Raw genomic sequence first — 20,618 nt, 5'->3', positions numbered from 1 at the left:
TATTGGTCAGCCATTGGCCATGGGCTGCCCTGGTGGGTAGGTGTGATCTCCCAGGCATCGCCAGCCAGGGGGCTTCCAGGGCTCTTCCCGAAGAATGGGTACAGCAATACATTGTCAGCAGCCAGCCCTGACGGCACCCTGGAGGATGACCCCATAAAGGAGAGCTGAGTTGGGTACCAACGGCATCTACTCCATCACCCTAGACAAAGTTCTCTCCCTTAATCCCCACCTTCCATCTAGACAGTCCTGTGGAGTCCCCTCACCACCTCACAGTCAAAGCTGCCCTTATCTTGCTTTAGGCCATATCGTTTCTCACCTGCATGACCACAGTCGTCTTACCATTCACCCTCCTGCATCCGACCATCACCAACCACCAAAAGCTGGAGTATTTTGTCACATTCCTTTGAAACCCAAAACCCATTGGTGTCTCCCTTTGCCAGTTCCTCAGAAGGCCACCGAGGCTTTGCACTTACTGCTCCTGTATCCTCTCCAGCCTTACCTCCCGCCATATGCCACCTGGTCCACCATCCAGCACCATCTCCCTACTTAGAAGCCATCACAAGCCCACCTGGCAGTTTCACATACTGCTCTTTCCGCCTAGAAATGATGCCACCTTCACCATACCCCGTCCTCTCTCCCTGGCTCCACAGCCAGCAGAAAACCTAGTACTCATTTAACAGTCCATTCAAACATCATCTCTCCTTGTGAGGCCTCTTCTAATCCCCGCCTCTACCCAGGTAAACGTTGTCACCCTTTTTTCAATGAAAAACTTACACTCTGAAAACTCTTCCATCATAGAGCATGAAACCCTTCAGTTTACAAATCTGCCTCTTAGTTCTGGGGCAGAGACCCCTCTTACTAATCTCCACAGGTGTCTACCACATGTTGACTTTTTCCATATATAACATTTAGTTGTTGTTTATCCCTCACACCAAATCCACAGGGTAGGAATTATTAGCCTTCATTTTCTAAATAAGCGAAGCTGAGATTCAGAGACACCAAGAGGGCCCACTGTCACACAGCACTAAGTGGCAAAGCCAAGTTTTGAACCCAGGTCCGCCATACTGTTTGGATTTTTAATCACCATGTGCGTTGATCTTCACTTAACTGGCATTTCATGGTGCTGGTTTTGGAGTCATAAACTCAACAATGGCCGTTTTAGTTGTCCTAGGAATGAGGATGGGAGTCAAGATAAATAAGACACAGTCACTTCTTGCCTTTCATGGATTCACAGTCCAGTGAGAGACAGAGTGACTATGAGTTCCCTTTACACAAGGAGTCAGTGGTAAGTACACGTGTATAGAGGGCCTTTCAATGTGGAGAATGGAGGGTGATTCTGTGGTAATGGTACCTTTATCCCATTCTCTGTGCTAAGCCATTAACTCGTGAAGATAAAAATTATACTCTTGGGCTTCCCTGGTGGCGCAGTGGTTGAGAGTCCACCTGCTGATGCAGGGGACACGGGGTCGTGTCCCGGTCCGGGAAGATCCCACATGCCACAGAGTGGCTGGGCCCGTGAACCATGGCCGCTGAGCCTGCGTGACCAGAGACTGTGCTCCGCAACGGGAGAGGCCACAACAGTGAGAGGCCCGCGTACCGCAAAGAACAAAAAAAAAATTATACTCTTATGTATTCTGTTAAGTCCCCAGGCCCTCCTACTCTGCCTAGAACATAAGAGATGCTTATAACAGATGCTCACTAAAGTGACTAGTCAACTAATTAACTCATAGGAGACAGAAACCATCTGGCAAATAGTAAGGTGATGGTGGACTAGTCCGATCCAAAACATACTTCCAAATTTTTTTTTTTTTTTCTTTTTTTTTTTTGCGGTACGCGGGCCTCTCACTGCTGTGGCCTCCCCCGTTGCGGAGCACAGGCTCCGGACGCGCAGGCTCAGCGGCCATGGCTCACGGGCCCAGCCGCTCCGCGGCACGTGGGATCTTCCCGGATCGGGGCACGAACCCGTGTCCCCTGCATCGGCAGGCGGACTCTCAACCACTGCGCCACAAGGGAAGCCCCCCAAAATTTTTTTTTAAAATAACTCTAGTAAAAAGCTCAATCTGACTGAAGGTTGAGACGTCAAGCTTTGTTTTATTTTAAAATCTATAGCACTGCATATCCCCAAAATTCTCACTTCCATGTTTTTAAACTGAAATAAATAAATGTGAAGTAAGTCTGTATCTTGGTGGCCCAAACTGTATCGATAGATACCCTGGAGTCTTCCCAATAAAGCGATGGGGGACAGCGCCCCTAGTGGTAGAGATGGGTGTTTGCAGAGGGAAGTAGGAGAGGCTTAGAGAAGGAATTGGTCCAGGAAGCTGAGCTCTAGACCAGGAGGAGGAAAAAGGAGAGATGGAAAGAGCTGAAAGAGGAGAGAGAGGAGAAGCAGGGACGAGAAGGAGGAAGAAAAAGAAGAGGGGCAAAGGGGAGGAAGAAGAAGAGAGGAAGCAGAGGAGAAGGAAGAAAGAAGAAAATGTAATCAACAGGAAGGGGAAAAACAAAAGGCTTTCCCTGGCTTGCCAACCCCAAGCACTGTCAGCCTTTCTCACGTGGGTCCTTGGGTCACCCAGACCTGCCTTCTTTCTTTGGGTCAAAAGAGACCCTCTAGATTCTGCCCTCACTAAGCTCCAGCCAGACCCCCTTCAGTAACCATACTGCTCTTCTTGCTGATGCAATTACCACAGGAACTTGGCTCCGAGGAAGGCTGAACATTGCCCGGAGCACATGCTCCAGGACTGGGTCTGCAACAGCCCAGCACCAGGGCTCCTCAACCCCCACCCCCGCCCCGGCCTCTTCGAAGGCTGAAGAGCCCTCTCACGTCTCGGGTCTCCACACGGACTAGAGGGTGAACAAGGGGCTGATTAGAAGCCCCACTATGACTCCAGAGGCTTTTAGCTAGAGAGTGGATAAAGTTGCCGTGTGGTTAGTCAATGAAATAGCGAAGCCTCTTGCTGCCTCCTGATCAACTTCTGAAGAGGAGGTAGCTTTGCCTGGACCTGAAGCTGGCCCTCACCCAAGTAGTTCCGAAGAGGAGAGGAAGGAAGAGTTTCCCCTTCCCCCAGGACCCTGGGGAAGTGCAGCTGTAAGCGGGCAGAGGGAGGCAGGTGGGCAGCCAAAGGCATGTCTGGATGCCCCTGCCAGCCCTTTCCGTGCTCCCCACATCCTACTACACAAGCTCCACTGCTAGAAAAACCCCCCTCACTCTTCACAACTGAAATTGGAAATCACTCACTCAGGGAAGCGGTCCCAGGTGCTCCAGATTTTATCAAAATCATCCATCCTCTTTATTCCTACTCCCGGTATGTTTCCACCATAAACTTTACTAAAACTGAGCTAGGACACCTGTTAGTGTGATGATTTATCTAACATCGGACACCCCTGCCTGGGCTGTTGGTTCCGTGATGGCTAGGACCTCATGTGTCTTGTTCATCAGACATTGTAGAAGCTCAGCCAGTAGTTGCTGAATTAGCTTCCCACGGCTGCTGTAACAAATGACCACAAAGTTAGTGGCTGGAAATAACAGCAATTCATCCTCTTATAGATTCGAGGTCAGAATCCAGAATGGATCTCACAGGGCTAATCAAGGTGTCAGCAGGGCAGTGTTGCTTCCGGAAGCTCCAGGGGAGAATTCTTTCTTTGCCTTTTCCAGCTTCTAAAGGCCCCCATCCTGCTTGGCTTGTGGCACCTTTCTCTGTCTTTAAAGCCAGCAATCATATCACTCTGACTTCTGCTTGCTCCGTCACATCTTCTCTGCCTCCTGCCTTCCTCTTTCACTTACAAGAACCCTTGTGATTACCTTGAGCCCGTTACTGAGTCCAAGCTCATGCTGCTTGCCACACGACAGGCCAATAAATGGAGAGACGAGTTGCTGGGACAAGAAATAGCAACTTTATTCAGAAAGCCAGCAGACAGAGAAGGTGGTGGACTAGTGTCCTAAAGAACCATCTTGCCTGGGTTTGGGTGCTAGTTTCTTTTATAGAAGAAAGAGGGGGAAGTAAGGAGGCAAAGTAAAAAGAAAAGAAAGCAGTACGTTGTTACATATGTCCTGGTTCCCGCCAGACTCCGGAGGGCATGTGTTAATTTCCTCTTTCCTGCAGCCGTTCATAGGTGGGCCTGGTCAGGATGTTTCCTGTGAGCTTAAAGTAAGGTATTTTAGCTTAACCCTCAGGCATGAGAGGCAGTGTTCCTGGAGATGGGCCATTATGTATACTTTAAGCCTATAGGCAGCATCACTTTAGTGATTAACTTATAGCAAAAGCAATAGAATACAAAGGTTAAAGTAAAAGAAACGGATCTGATATGGAGTCATATTTGTTCTTCCCTATTACAAGCCCACACAGATAACCCAGGAAATTGCCCCATCACAAAATCATTCACTTAATCACATCTGCAATGTCCTTTTTACTACGTAGGGTAACATATCCATAGGTTCCAGGGACTAAGACATGGACTTTTGAGGTGGGGGGACAAGCAGAGAGAGCATTATTCTCTTAGCACAGTTGCTAAATAAGAGACCAAGGTTTCCCTTCCTTGGCATTAAAATCCAAACTGCAGGTGAGGATGGAGGAAATGGCAAGGATGGTACCCATTCTTCCATACAGGTATTCATCCATCCCTACTGTGTGCTAGGCTCTGTCTAGGTGCTGAGTAGTAAATACGACAGGCAAAAATACCTGCCTCCAGGAATTTTACATTTTAGTAGGAAAGATGACAATATATAAACACAGTCAGGGATAAGTGCTAAGGAGAGAAGATAAAGCAGGAAGAAGATGAGAATATGTATGTGGGGACAGGATATTGTGTTCGGTTTTGCATGGGGTGATCAGTAAGACCCCACTGGGATGACACTTGAGGAAAGACCTGGAAGAGGTGAGGGATGAGCCATGTAGTTGTCTGAAGGAAGAGCGTCCCAACAGGGGAACAGCAAATGCAAAGGTCCTGAGGCAGAAACAGGCTTGGCTTGTTAGGATGAGCAAGGAGGTCAGTGTGCCTGGAACAGGGTGAGCGAAGGGGACAGGGCATGGCAGGTCTTTCAGGGCATGGTGAAAACTCTGGCTTTGACCCTGAGTAGAACGGGAAGCCACAGAGCAGGGACATGGTCTGACTTCCATTTAAACAGGATCACTCTGGCTGCCATGCTGGGAGTGTGGAGGTAAAGACTGGGATTAGGTACGTTATTGCAATACAATAACCAGGTGTAAACTAATGGTGGCTTAGACCAGGGTACTGGCAGGAAATGCTAAGATTTTTACATGCATGCTGAGAGTAAAGCCAAAAGGATGTGTTGATGGATTTGGGAATATTGGCAATTTTTTCTTTAAACTAATAAGATAGCTTTGTTTATTTCAAAGATTCTTAGAAACAGATCTAAGAGTATCTGGTCACACCCACCTCGGCACTTGGCACTTAGCAGGTGCTCAATAGATATCTGTTGAGAGCCTGAATGTTTGATTCTCAGAGAGAAAAGTGGCTACCTCAAGGGTGCTAAACCATTCCGAGGTGGTCCTCACTGTGAGCCAGGGGCCTGTTTCCAGGAGCCCCAGGCTGCCGGGAGCACAAATACCAGGACTGACACTGTTGCCTGAATCTGTTTCAGCTGCTTGGTGAAGACCGGTTTCAAGACATTGAAAAGATTAAGACCATTGGCAGCACCTACATGGCCGTGTCGGGCCTGTCACCTGAAAAACAGGTAAAGGAATGCTTTGGACTCAGCCACAGCCTATGGCAGGGACCTTACTCTGGTCAGGTTGCTGAAGGTGGTGGAGCTGTCATCACCAGGAAATCTGAGGACAGGTAGGGAGAAAATCCGATGAAGTGGATATTCTAGGCGTGTGCGGTACCTGTGCTCCTGAGGTAAGCGGGGTCTGCTGGGTGTACTGATGCTTCCTTATGATGGAGAAGCCTCTAGTCTTCATTCTGAACCTCGCTGTTCACTAGATGAACAAAATCAGGACCAAGAAATACCCTGGTATGATTTAATTGTAGGTGTTACTAAACCCCTGATCCCAGCCTGTTTTATTCTTACTTTTGTTTTCTCCTCCAAAAGTAATAATAATAATAGCTCTGCTTTTCTGAGAGGTGACTGTGCCAGACACTAGTGTTAAGTGGGAAACTAGCATCCACCTTCCAGAGCCCATGGCTGACTTACCTGAGATAGAGTCATGCTGGCCACACAAAGTCTTGCACCTGGTAGGTCCTCCATAAGTGCTCTATGGGAATGGGCATAAGCGGCCAGGGAGAGGAATCCTCATTCCTCCTCATTCTTCTTTGCTCACTTTACAACTAAAAACCTAGAACTATTCCAAGACTATCTGAGAAGAAACCCTTTATAGTCATTAGGTACATGTGCACATCACTCTGCCACAGGGGTCCAGAAACACATCCCCCAGGCCAAATCCAGCCCACCATCTGTTTCTTTGTTGGTTTGTTTTTTGTTGTTGTCAACATGCAGTTTTATTTTCTGAGGCAAATCACTTAACCTCTTTAAATTGAAACATTCTTATGAAATGCAAGGGTTGTCTAGTTGAACTCTGTAGGTGTGCCAGTAACTCAGGACCCAAAGATGAATAAATCATATTTTGCCCTTATATTAGTCACAGCCTAGGGACTGGCAGAGATGTAAATTAACAGTTGCAGGCCAGTGTGCAGTCTAAGCTAAAAAATGCAAGCAAAGAGTTGGGAGAGCAAAGAAGTATAATAATATAGAGAGAGTGACCTAAGTGCTTCCAAATTACAAAAAGGATTGGTGATATTTTTGCCTCTAATAACAAATTTCATTGCAAATTGCTACACATTTCAAATCCTATACCAAGAAAATTTGAAATATCTCTTTTCACAATGGTCCTCTCAAATAGACACACTAATATTCTAGGTATTACCATTATGCCATATCTTTACAGGCACAGCATGTATGTAATAGTACTATCTATTGAAGACTTGGTTAGTCCTGCTTAGTAAATGTTTAACAGTTAGGGAGAGCTAAATCATTATACAACAAGTTCATTAAAATGACTTTATTATTATGGTAAAGAATCTGAGCTTTGTCAAATATTTCCAGTGTTAAAAATATACAAATAGGTTTATATTTTACAATAAAATACTATCAAAAAGTAATGACAGTTAAATCAGTTCTTAAATGGTGGGCATGGTTAGAATTTGTAGAAAGGAAGTGAAATGTGATCAAAAAGGGAATTGTGGAGGACATTCAAGATGGTGGAAGAGTAAGACGTGGAGATCATCTTCCTCTCCACAAATACTCAAAAATACATTTACATGTGGAACAACTACTGCAGAACACCTACTGAACGCTGGCAGAAGACCTCAGACTTCCCAAAAGGCAAGAAACTCCCCACGTACCTAGCCATGTGGCTGACAGGTTCTTGGTGCTCCGGCCGGGTGTCAGGCCTGAGCCTCTGAGGTGGGAGAGCTGAGTTCAGGACATTGGACCACCAGACACCTTCCGGCTCCACGTAACATCAATTGGCGAGAGCTCACCCAGAGATCTCTCTCTCAATGCTAAGACCCAGCTCCGCTCAACAAACAGCAAGCCACAGTGCTGGAGAACCCTATGCCAAACAACTAGCAAGACAGGAAGACAACCCCACCCATTAGCAGAGAGGCTTCCTAAAATCATAATAAGTTCACAGACACCCTAAAACACACCACTGGACGTGGTCCTGCCCACCAAAAAGACAAGATCCAGCCTCATCCACCAGAACACAGGCACCAGTCCCCTCCACCAGGAAGCCTACACAACCCACTGAACCAACCTTACCCACTGGGGTCGATAGCAAAAACAATGGGAACTATGAACCTGCAGCCTGTGAAAAGGAGACCCCAAACACAGTAAGTAAAGCAAAATGAGAAGACAGAGAAATACACAGCAGATGAAGGAGCAAGGTAAAAACCCACCAGACCAAACAAATGAAGAGGAAATAGTCAGTCTATCTGAAAAGGAATTCAGAGTAATGATAGTAAAGATGATCCAAAATCTTGGAAATAGAATGGGGAGAATACAAGAAACGTTTAACAAGGACCTAGAAGAACTAAAGAGCAAACAAACAATGATGAACAGCACAATAAATGAAATTTAAAATTCTCTAGAAGGAATCAATAGCAGAATAACTGAGGCAGAAGAACGGATAAGTGACCTGGAAGATAAAATAGTGGAAATAACTACAGCAGAGCAGAATAAAGAAAAAAGAGTGAAAAGAATTGAGGACAGTCTCAGAGACCTCTAGGACAACATTAAACACACCAACAGTCGAATTATACGGGTCCCAGAAGGAGAAGGGAAAAAGAAAAGGACTGAGAAAATATTTGAAGAGATTATAGTTGAAAACTTCCCTAATATGGGAAAGGAAATAGTCAAGTCCAGGAAGTGCAGTGAGTCCCATACAGGATAAATCCAAGAAGAAACACGCCATGACACATATTAATCAAACTATGAAAAATTAAATACAAAGAAAAAATATTAAAAGCAGCAAGGGAAAAGCAACAAATAACATACAAGGGAATCCCCATAAGATTAACAGCTGATCTTTCAGCAGAAGCTCAGCAAGCTAGAAGGGAGGGGCAGGACATATTTAAAGTGGTGAAAGGGAAAAACCTACAACCAAGATGACTCTACCCAGCAAGGATCTCATTCAGATTCGACAGAGAAATTAAATCCTTTACAGATAAGCAAAAGCTAAGAGAATTCAGCACCACCAAACCAGCTTTACAACAAATGCTAAAGGAACTTCTCTAGGCAGGAAACACAAGGGAAGGAAAAGACCTACAATAACAAACCCAAAACAATTAAGAAAATGGTAATAGGAACATACATATCGATAATTACCTTAAATGTAAATGGATTATGTGCTCCAACCCAAAGACATAGTCTGGATGAATGGATACAAAGACAAGACCTGGATATATGCTGTCTACAAGAGACCCACTTTAGACCTAGGGGCACAAACAGACTGAAAGTGAGGGGATGGAAAAAGATATTCCATGCAAATGGAAATCAAAAGAAAGCTGGCATAATAATTCTCATATCAGACAAAATAGACTTTAAAATAAAGACTATTACAAGAGACAAAGAAGGACACTACATAATGATCAAGGGATCAATCCAAGAAGATATAACAATTGTAAATATTTATGCACCCAACATAGGAGCACCTCAATACATAAGGCAAATGCTAACAGCCACAAAAGGGGAAATTGACGGTAACACGATAATAGTAGGAGACTTTAACACCCCACTTTCACCAGTGGACAGTTCAACCAAAATGAAAATAAATAAGGAAACACAAGTTTTAAATGACACATTAAACAAGATGGATTTAACTGATATTTATAAGACAGTCCTTCCAAAGACAACAGAATACACTTTCTTCTCAAGTGCTCATGGAACATTTTCCAGGATAGATCATATCTCCGGTCACAAATCAAGCCTTGGTAAATTTAAGAAAATTGAAATCGTATCAAGTATCTTTTCCAACCACAATGCTATGAGACTAGATATCAATTACAGGGAAAAAATCTGTAAAAAATACGAACACATGGAGGCTTAACAATACACTACTAGATAACCAAGAGATCACTGAAGAAATCAAATAGGAAATAAAAAAATACCTAGAAACAAATGACAATGAAAACATGACAACCCAAAACCTATGGGATGCAGCAAAAGCAGTTCTAAGAGGGAAGTTTATAGCAATACAATCCTACCTCAGAAAACGAGAAAAATCTCAAATAAACAACATAACCTTATACCTAAAGCAATCAGGAGAAGAAGAACAAAAAAACCCCAAAGTTAACAGAAGGAAAGAAATCATAGAGATCAGATCAGAAATAAATGAAAAAGAAATGAAGGAAACGATCACAAAGATCAATAAAACTAAAAGCTGGTTCTTTGAGAAGATAAACAAAATTGATAAACCATTAACCAGACTCATCAAGAAAAAAAGGGAGAAGACTCAAATCAACAGAAGTAGAAATGAAAAAGGAGAAGTAACAACTGAAACTGCAAAAATACAAAGGATCATGAGAGATTACTACAAGCAAATATATTCCAATAAAATGGACAACCTGGAAGAAAAGGACAAATTCTTAGAAAAGCACAGCTTTCCGAGACCGAACCAGGAAGAAGTGGAAAATATCAACAGACCAATCACAAGCACTGAAATTGAGACTGTGATTAAAAATTTCCAACAAACAAAAGCCCAGGACCAGATGGCTTCACAGGCAAATTCTATCAAACATTTAGAGAAGAGCTAACACCTATCCTTCTCAAACTCTTCCAAAATATAGAAGAGGAAGGAACACTCCGAAACTCATTCTATGAGGCCACCATCACCCTGATACCCAAACCAGACAAAGATGTCACAAAAAAGATAACTACAGGCCAATATCACTCATGAACTTAGATGCAAAAATCTTCAAGAAAATACTAGCATACAGAATCCAACAGCACACTTAAAGGATCATAGACCATGATCAAGTGGGATTTATCCCAGGAATGCAAGGATTCTTCAATATACACAAATCAATCAATGTGATACACCATATTAACAAACTGAGGGATAAAAACCATATGATAATCTCAGTAGATACAGAAAAAGCTTTCAACAAAATTCAACACCTATTTATGATAAAAACTCTCCAGAAAGCAGGCATAGAGGGAACTTAACCTCAACAAAATAAAGGCCATATATGACAAACCCACAGCCAATATTGTTCTCAATGGTGAAAAACTGAAACCATTTCCACTAAGATCAGGAGCAAGACAAGTTTGCCCACTCTCACCACTATTATTCAACTTAGTTTTGGAAGTTTTAGCCACAGCAATCAGAGATGAAAAAGAAATGAAAGGAATCCAAATCAGAAGAGAAGAAGTAAAACTGTCACTGTTTGCAGATGACATGATACTATACATAGAGAATCCTAAAGGTGCTACCAGAAAACTACTAAAGCTAATCAATGAATTTGGTAAAGTAGCAGGATACAAAATTAATGCACAGAAATCTCTGGCATTCCTATACACTAAGGATGAAAAATCTAGAAGAGAAATTAAGGAAACCCTCCCATTTACCATTGCAACAAAAAGAATAAAATACCTAGGAATAAACCTACCTAAGGAGACAAAAGACCTGTATGCAAAAAACTATAAGACACTGATCAAAGAAGTTAAAGATGATACAAATAGATGGAGAGATATACCATGTTCTTGGATTGGAAGAATCAACATTGTGAAAATGACTATAGTACCCAAAGCAACCTACAGATTCAATGCAACCCCTACTGTACTACCAATGGCATTTTTCCCAGAACTAGAACAAAAAATTTCATAATTTGTATGGAAACACAAAAGACCCCGAATAACCAAAGCAATCTTGAGAAAGAAGAATGGAGCTGGAGGAATCAGGCTCCCTGACTTCAGACTATACTACAAAGCTACAGTCATCAAGACAGTATGGTACTGGAACAGAAACAGAAATATAGGTCAATGGAACAAGAGAGAAAGCCCAGAGATAAACCCACGCACATATTGTCACCTTATTTTTGATAAAGGAGGCAAGAATATACAATGGAGAAAAGGCAGCCTCTTCAATAAGTGGTGCTGGGAAAACTGGACAGCTACATGTAAAAGAATGAAATTAGAACACTCCCTAACACCATACACAAAAATAAACTCAAAATGGATTAAAGACCTAAATGGAAGGCCAAACACTATCAAACTCTTAGAGGAAAAAATAGGCAGAACACTCTATGACATAAATCACAGCAAGATCCTTTTTGACCCACCTCCTAGAGAAATGGAAACAAAAATAAACAAATGGACCTCATGAAACTTAAAAGCTTTTGCACAGCAAAGGAAACCATAAACAAGACGAAAAGACAACCCTCAGAATGGGAGAAAATATTTGCAAACGAAGCAACTGACAAAGGATTAATCTCCAAAATATACAAGCAGCTCATGCAGCTCAATATCAAAAAACAAACAGCCCAATCCCAAAATGCGTAGAAGACCTAAATAGACATTTCTCCAAAGAAGATATACAGATTGCCAACAAGCACATGAAAGAATGCTCAACACCACTACTCATTAGAGAAATGCAAATCAAAACTACAATGAGGTATCACCTCACACCGATCAGAATGCCCATCATCAAAAAATCTAGGAACAAATGCTGGAGAGGGTGTGGAGAAAAGGGAACACTGTTGGTGGGAATGTAAATTGATACAGCCACTATGGAGAACAGTATGGAGGTTCCTTAAAAAACTAAAAATAGAACTACCATATGACTCAGCAATCCCACTACTGGGCATATTCCCTGAGAAAACCATAATTCAAAAAGAGTCATGTACCACAATGTTCACTGCAGCACTATTTACAATAGTCAGGACATGGAAGCAGCCTAAATGCCCATCGACAGAGGAATGGATAAAGAAGATGTGGCACATATATACAATGGAATATTACTCAGCCACAAAAAGAAACGAAATTGAGTTATTTGTAGTGAAGTGGGTGGACCTAGAGTCTGTCATACAGAGTGAAGTAAGTCAGAAAGAGAAAAACAAATACCATATGCTAACACATATATATGGAACCTAAAAAAAAATGGTTCTGAAGAGCCTAGGAGCAGGATAGGAATAAAGACACAGACGCAGAGAATGGACTTAAGGACATAGGGAGGGGGAAGGGTAAGCTGGGATGAAGTGAGAGAGTGGCATGGACATATATACACTACCAAATGTAAAATAGATAGCTAGTGGGAAGCAGCCGCATAGCACAGGGAGATCAGCTCGGTGCTTTGGGACCACCTAGAGGGGTGGGATAGGGAGGGTGGGAGGGAGGGAGACGCAAGAGGGAGGGGATATGGGGATATATGTATATGTATAGCTGATTCACTTTGTTGTGCGGCAGAAACTAACAATAATGCAAAGCCATTATACTCCAATAAAGATGTTTAAAAGAACTTTTTTAATAAAATAAGTTTTTTGAAAAAAGGAACTGTTAGGTACAGCTGGCAACAGTGTGGGTGAATATAGAAAACATGGATTTTGACTGGGCCAGTAGCTGTCAGGGAATATATAAGTGAATCTTTGAAACCTAGATATGATTCTTTCATATAAATAATTTAATGAAGTATAATTACATCAGAGTATATAGTGTAGTTATAATTTAAAATTATCCCCCCAAAACACAAATACACAAACATATATCAAATATTGTACTTCAAGGCCTCATTGACTTAGGAGCTTCTAATGAAAATTTTAAGTATTTTCTCCCCAGCATCACCACCTCCAAAAACAAATTTAAATGTAAATAATTAACATTGTATAGGTTTTAGATTGATGTGGTGGCGATGGTAGAACGTGTAAACACTGGATGCTAGCATTAGAAGTATTGATTAAAAAATAACTTCAGTTTGGAAATACTGATAGACCATCATCCCAACTGCTATATTGGTGATCTGATGCATCCACCATCTGTTTTCGTAAATAAAGTTTTATTGGAACACAGCCACACGCATTCACTTATATTTTGCCTATGGCTCCTTTCTGGCTAAAATGGCAGTGTTGGGTAGTCATGACAAAGACCACACGGCCCACAAAGCCTAAAATACTTGCTATCTGGCCCTTTACTGATGGCCAACCTCTGCTCTAGAGGGGCACGGAATTCTTTCACATACACAATCTCATTCAGTCCTCATGAGGTAGGCAGGGCAACTATGCTTATCCCCATTATATGGATGAGGAAACTGAGGTTCAGAGAGCAAATGTCTATGTGAAACATCTATTAAACAGACACTGTGAGTACTTCAAAGGAAATAGACATGGTTCCTAGATTGGAAACCTCACATATATGAACATAAGGGTGTGTACACACACACACACACACACACAAGTGAACAGCATCAACTTGAACAGACAAGGGTAGGGGTGGGGAATGGAATCTGAGAGTCACACATATTACACTCTCTGAAACAAATTTCCTGGTACCCTGTGTTTCTGGACACTGACTTAGGTGTACAGAGCTCACACACCTGCTCACTTCCCTTGAAGGCATGTGTGGGTGAGGTAGGACACAGACCGGACCCCTGCTGCAGCAATGCTCCTGTTTGCCCCATCGAATGACCTCTTCTCTCATGTTTGCTACAGCAATGTGAAGATAAGTGGGAACATCTGTGTGCCCTGGCCGACTTCTCTCTCGCCCTGACAGAAAGCATACAGGAGATCAACAAGCATTCTTTCAACAATTTTGAGCTCCGGATTGGTGAGTAGCAGCCAGAAGTGTGGCGCCTCGGGGACCCACCGAGCTGTCTGGCCTTGCTCTGTCGAGCCCTCCCGTGCCCTGGGCATCAAGCCAGGGGAGCTTTTTCCCGCAAAATGCAGCAAATTTAGTGTGACCTGGCCAAGGACAGGCCTGTCTGGGCTTCCTCTCACTCAAGATGCTGGAAGCAGTGGAAGGATTTTGGCCTGTGTGCAGAAACACCAAGCGACTGATAGACGACAGCCACCTGTCCTCCAACTTGTCCAGAATCCCATCCACACAAGGCCCTGATTAGAGAGGTAGCTGTCTAATCAGTCGTTTCCTCCCGTCTTCTACGTCACCAGATACTGGAGGTCAATGCATTACTCTCCCGTTCTCCTGGATAACGCCCTGGGCCAAGAGCAGGATCCTGTTCCTGGGGATGTCACGTGCTGACTTGAGCCAGGGGCAGGCAGTTAGCTTTATAGCTCTTCACTCGGCCACACAGCTCATCCTCCTTTGGGCTTAGGTACTCCCTTGTGCAAAATGACAACAGTCACGGCTATGTAATAATAGTCATCTACAATTTGGATAACTTGTTAATTTCTTCAGCGTCTCTGCGGAGTCTGGAGGGGGCCTCCTAAGGCATAGTCTGAAAGCCCCTGCTCTAGTCCACATTCACATTCTACAGATGGGAAAACTCAGGCCCAGAGAAGGGGAGTAGCTAGCCTACAATCACACAGCCAAATGGTCATCCTGGCAGCGACTCCAGGACTTCCTGACTGAGACCAGCGACATTCTGGCGGCCAGCGTGCGGCCTAAAACAAATGTTACGGCCGTCCTCATGTCTTAGGTGTCCTCTGGCTGGCATGCCATTTTACTTTCTTGGTTCTCCCTTAGCAGCTTTCAAGTATAAAGGGTCAGGTAATACCCATGCCTGACTTGTCAGATCTAAGGAATGTCACATGCCTTTGTTCACTGGAATAAATAAGTGATATTTTTATATTTTGATCTATGGATGGGGTGCTCAGGGCTTGTTTCCAGATCTTCCAACAACCCTACATGTCCTTTCTGAAATCATTGAATACATGATTGAACTGGGAATAAAAAGCAGAACTGTAACCTTGAACAAAGGCTGTGTAATTTCAGGAGGTGTTGCTGGAATTAAGGCCAACCCTTGGTGTGATACATTATTCTCCTGGTATAGTTCAGAGGTTAGAAAATCATGTTCCCGATGGGATTGGGCCTTTCACTTTGTGTTTTGGGTCTGCTGTAACCAGCTCTATGACTTTGGGCAAGTCGTTTAAACCCTCTGAGTGTCAGTTTCCTCATGTGTGAACTGGGAGTTATATTATTACCTCCCCTGCCTACCTCATAGTAGTAAGAAGAGATGTGAATGGGATAGTGGTTATGGAAGGGCTCTGCAAATTTTAGGGCAATGTCCATCCTTGTGATTCCCATGCATTCTGCAAGAACTGTTTCTCGAAGTTCACAGTCAGTTCTATCTTATACGTGTGTGTGTGTGTGTGTGTGTGTGTGTGTGTGTGTGTGTGTGTGTCTTGCTTTTCCCTCTGCCTGGAATGATCTAACCCAGATATCTGCATGGCTTATACTATCACTTTCTCTAGATCTCTGCTCAGAAAGGCCTTTCCTAACCACCCTACTCCAAAATACACCCTCCTCTATTTTTCTATCCCTTTAACCTGATTGGTTTTTCTTTATCACCTTTATCATTCACTGATACTATATTGCATTTTTTAAATTATTTTCTGTCTCTCCCCAGTAGAAGGTAAGCTCCATGAGGGCCGGGGCTATGTCTTTTTTCTTTCCCACCATAGCCCCAATACCTGGAACAGTGTCTGCTTTAGAGTAGATGCCTAGTCAATGTTTGCAGAATGAATGAGAAATCCTTAGTCTAGTAAAAGGAGACATATATGCCCATGAATGTGTTTAGTGGAATACTGTCATTCCTTTAAAAAAGAGTCTGTATTTCCTAAAGAAGGAGGTCTTGAAATTGTGATCTACCAAATAACCTGTGGGATTGGGGGTAAATGACAGTCCAAGCAGAGAGAAAGCCAGGGACAGAGGCACAGAGGTGGAAACGCCAGCAGATTAGGGGAACTCGAGCAGTGCAGTATGGAGACGGTGCAAAGGTGAGGGAGAGGGTGGTGACAAAAAAAAAAAAAAAAAAAAAAAAAAAAAAAAAATGAGGCTGGCAAGTTAGGCAAGAGCCAGCTCTGAGAAGCCCTAGATTGTGAACCTGAGGAGCCGGGGCTTTACCCCATAGGCAAAAGGAGCTGTGGCAGGTGTTGAAGTGGGTGGTAACTTGATCAGACGTGCATCAGAGAGTCCCTCTGGTTCCAGCAGCAGCGTGGAGTCTGGTCTGCAGGAGGAGAAGCAGGGATCCAGGGAGGCGTGTTAGGAGGCTGTGGCCACGGACCCAGGGAATGCTGCTGAGGACATAGACTAAGACAGGGAAGGAAAAGGTGCTGCCCAAGCTCTCAGGGCACTGTGACCACAGAGGCAAGCGGCGATCCCAGCATCCCGACATCAGTGCCCTGTCCATCCCTCAGGCTAAGACAAGTCAGCATCCACGTGAGAGTAATCATTATTGTCTCTCGAGCACTCACTGGTTGTCTGGTAATATACCAGTGGCTTTACCTATATCATCTCATGCCAGCGTCCTTTCATTATTTCCACTTGACAGATGAGAGAAGTGAGGTCCAAATCTGTTAAGTACCCAACCCAGATCACACGCCTAATAAGTGACCGAGGCTGGACCTGTATCCTGCAGTTTACCCGCAGAGATCACATCCTTCGTTTAAGGGTCACTGTCCCAGGCAGGGAGCGGCCCCTTCCTTGACGTCCCTCTTCTCTCATCTCTTGTTTCTCTGGTTCACCCACAGGCATCAGTCACGGCTCAGTGGTAGCTGGCGTTATTGGCGCTAAGAAACCACAGTATGACATTTGGGGCAAAACCGTGAACCTGGCAAGTCGAATGGACAGCACGGGAGTCAGCGGCAGAATCCAGGTCCCAGAGGAGACCTATCTCATCCTGAAGGACCAGGGCTTTGCCTTTGACTACCGAGGGGAGATCTATGTGAAGGGCATCAGTGAACAGGAAGGAAAAATCAAAACGTACTTTCTCCTGGGAAGAGTCCAACCCAACCCATTCATCCTGCCGCCGAGAAGGCTGCCCGGGCAGTACTCCTTGGCCGCGGTCGTCCTGGGCCTCGTCCAGTCCCTCAACAGGCAAAGGCAGAAGCAGCTGCTGAATGAGAACAACAACACGGGCATCATCAAGGGCCATTACAACCGGCGGACTTTGCTGACACCCAGTGGGCCTGAGCCGGGAGCCCCAGCCGAAGGCACCGACAAGTCCGAGTTGCCATAAACGTGTTTTCTTTGTGTTTCTTTTTTTGTATTTCTTTTATATATAAAATAAATATACTAATAAAAAGGTTTAATTTTTTTTAGAACAAGGATGGTTTCGTTGGTCTTTGGATGCACTAGATCGAAGACACGATTTGAGTTTCTCTCCCGTCACAGACATTTCTTGGTCATCTCTTCCATACAAGGTTTATCGGGAAGCAAAGATAAGTAAGACCTAGTCCTTGACCTTGGGAAAGAGGGACCTGTAAACAGAGACTCAATACAGTGGGCTCATCATTAAGCACTGCCGTTTACCGAGCGCTTGTCATGTACCTGGCACACAATAATATTAATGGATAAGGTTAATAGATAATATTCCTATAAACCAATACATAAATACTCGGCATTCAGAGAGGGGTAGATGCAATGAGAAACTGTGATGGGACAATTGCGATAAAGAACTGGAGGTCGAGGACGCTGCCTGAACTGGAGGCACCGTGTCTTTGAGGACATGTTGCAAAGGATTAGCCTTAAATGATGAGAAAGAACCCATGGAACCTGGGAGAAAAGTGACCCAAGCAGAAGGACTAACAAGTACAAACGCCCTGAGGTGGGACCACGGCCACTTGATCTGCTGCAGCCACAGTTAGAAAGTCAGCAGGTGGGTAAGTTGGTGCAGGCAGGTACGCTGTTTCCTGGGAAGACTGCATCCCAAGCTTTTCTCGTCTGACCGCAAAGCCTGCCAGGGAAGTTTCCTACGGATGAGAAAGCTCAGAACAATGAAAGGAATTGCCCAAGACCTTATAGGTAGTTTTAGAACTAGGCTCAGCGCTGTACTGGTCAATAAAAGTGCTGTAACAAATAACTCCCATTCTTAGTGGTTAAAACAAAATAAGAGATTTAGCTGTCGTTTACGTCCTATTGCATGTGGGGCAGAGGCCTTCCAGGCAATGATCTCGGGACCTAGTCTTCTTGCACTTGGGACTTGGATGCCTCTGCTTGATCCTCTCTATCCAGCCAGCTGAAGAGAAGAGAGGGAAAGGAAGGGGGATCACTCAGGAGGTCTTGGGTACCAGGCCTACATTGTTGCTCTGTCACCAGCCAGAACGCAGTCATTGGCCTCACTTTACCGGAAGGGAAGTTAGGGGATGGATTCTTCCTGTGTTCACTACTGAGAGGAAAGCACTGTCTCTTCCATAAGAATCGACACCTGTCTAAGCCCATGTGTGCCAACACGAAGCTATTCTGGTAAGTTCTGTGTTGGAAGGATGGACAAGATTTAAGTAATGGAAGAAGTATGACATCCTAATCATTATCTAAATTCTTGACTCTTAACAACAGCTCATTTAAAAGAGACTTAGCTCCAGGTAATGAATCCACAGTAGATACGCTCTGGAGGAAATACCCACCCGAGGTATCTCAGGTGAGACCCCCGTGATAGAAGGGAGACTACCCTTTCCTGAGAAGCACAAAGTACAGAAAGGGAGTTGACTTTTTTTTTTTTTTTTTTGCGGCACGCAGGCCTCTCACCGTTGTGGCCTCTCCCATTGTGGAGCACAGGCTCTGGACGCACAGGCTCAGCGGCCATGGCTCACGGGCCCAGCCGCTCCGTGGCATGTGGGATCTTCCCGGACCTGGGCACGAACCCGCGTCCCCTGCATCGGCAGGCGGACTCTCAACCACTGCGCCACCAGGGAAGCCCCTGGGGACTTGACTTTTGAGTGGCCATGTTTGCAATGCTTTTTGTTCTCATATCAAAGAAATACAGGAGGTCCCGGTGGAACGTGAAGAGGGTGTCAGGTGAAAGCCTCTGTAAACGAAGCCCTCAGCCAGTGTCAGGGGTAACTATTATCTTCGAAGACTCGGAGAAAGCCTCGAGGTTTACTCAGCCCAACCTGCTGAGGACATTTAAACAAGGTAAAGCTCAGGGCATGCCGAGAGCTGCAGCCACAGGATAGAGGGGGAAGCTGAGCTCAGGTGGGTCGGGGACTCGGCAAACATCACGGCAAAGAGGCCAGCCTTGGTAGAGGCAGTCCGGCTGCAAAAGCACAGTATCCAACAGAGAAAACTTGATGTGCGGCGTCGGGCTTTGGTCTAATCCAGAGCATAGGGCCCTTCTGGAACCTGGGCCCAGTTCAGCAGAGGCTCCAGTAAGCAGACCAGCCCTGATGAGCTGGATCCTACCCCAGGGAGAGGGCTACCAGGGACAGAGGTTGTCCCTACACTCTGCGCTAGCACTCAGGATGAAGTCCCTGGACTAGAAGTAGAATGTGGTCCTAGGGTCCTGGGCTGGGCTGGGCACACCTCAAGGGAGGAAGCATCCGGCCAAACCCAGGTCCGTGGATGCTGCCAATGTAGGGGGAATGATGAGGCTGTTGCTGTGAAGCCTCACCCAGAACCCTGATTCAGGGATGCTGAGCCTTGGGGTGGGATGGATGGACGTGATGGGGACCCCATCCTGAGTCTGGGAGGCGTGGTTTCATTCAGGGCTCCGTCAAGCAGAGGAGCAAGGGGGCAAGGCAGTGCCGAGAATCTCCATCAGATCACCAAGAACCCCACCGAGGGGGCATCCTCTCTCTGCTCCAGTACACCCAGCCCCAAAGCATTCAGTGCCTGCCCCCCAGGCCAGCCCATTTCGTGGCCCCAGTGGACGTGCAGAGTTTGCCTACAAAGGGTAAAGGGCAAGAGACAGGAGCAGGCAACTGGCCTGTGGTTGAATAGTCGAGAAGCATGCCTCTTCTTGGGCCTTGGATAAGGCTGGAGGGGGCAGGAAAGGGAGACAGTCTTCCTGCAATTAGAGAGATATTTTCTGTTCACCTACTTTTTGGTTTACTCCACTCATTTGTTCAAAGAACTCCAAATGTCAGGTGATTTCCAGGAACCCGGTGTAACTCAGAAACAAACCTGGCATCATATTCCAGCCAGGGGCTCCAACCTCACCTTTTCCTCTCTGAACTCTGCTTGTGACGTTTTAGGTTTGATCTGAGAAACGTCAAGTATA

The 20,618-nt window shown here is 44.8% G+C and overlaps 1 protein-coding gene across 1 annotated transcript in view; it reads left to right on the top strand.

Annotated features, from left to right (window-relative positions):
• Positions 1 to 17,639, top strand: part of ADCY8 (adenylate cyclase 8) — a 217,733-nt gene extending 200,094 nt beyond the window's left edge. Inside the window, exons 16-18 of the mRNA XM_019931940.3 lie at positions 5,597 to 5,689; positions 14,155 to 14,269; positions 17,152 to 17,639. Of these exons, the coding sequence (XP_019787499.1) occupies positions 5,597 to 5,689; positions 14,155 to 14,269; positions 17,152 to 17,639 (696 nt within the window). The remainder of the gene's footprint in view (positions 1 to 5,596; positions 5,690 to 14,154; positions 14,270 to 17,151) is intronic.
• The last annotated feature ends 2,979 nt before the right edge of the window (positions 17,640 to 20,618 follow it).

The sequence above is a fragment of the Tursiops truncatus genome, chromosome 17, assembly GCF_011762595.2.
Source record: "Tursiops truncatus isolate mTurTru1 chromosome 17, mTurTru1.mat.Y, whole genome shotgun sequence".
Lineage (NCBI taxonomy): Eukaryota > Metazoa > Chordata > Mammalia > Artiodactyla > Delphinidae > Tursiops > Tursiops truncatus.
The sequence above is the reverse complement of the archived record's forward strand: the minus strand, read 5'-3'. Positions and strand labels throughout refer to the sequence as shown.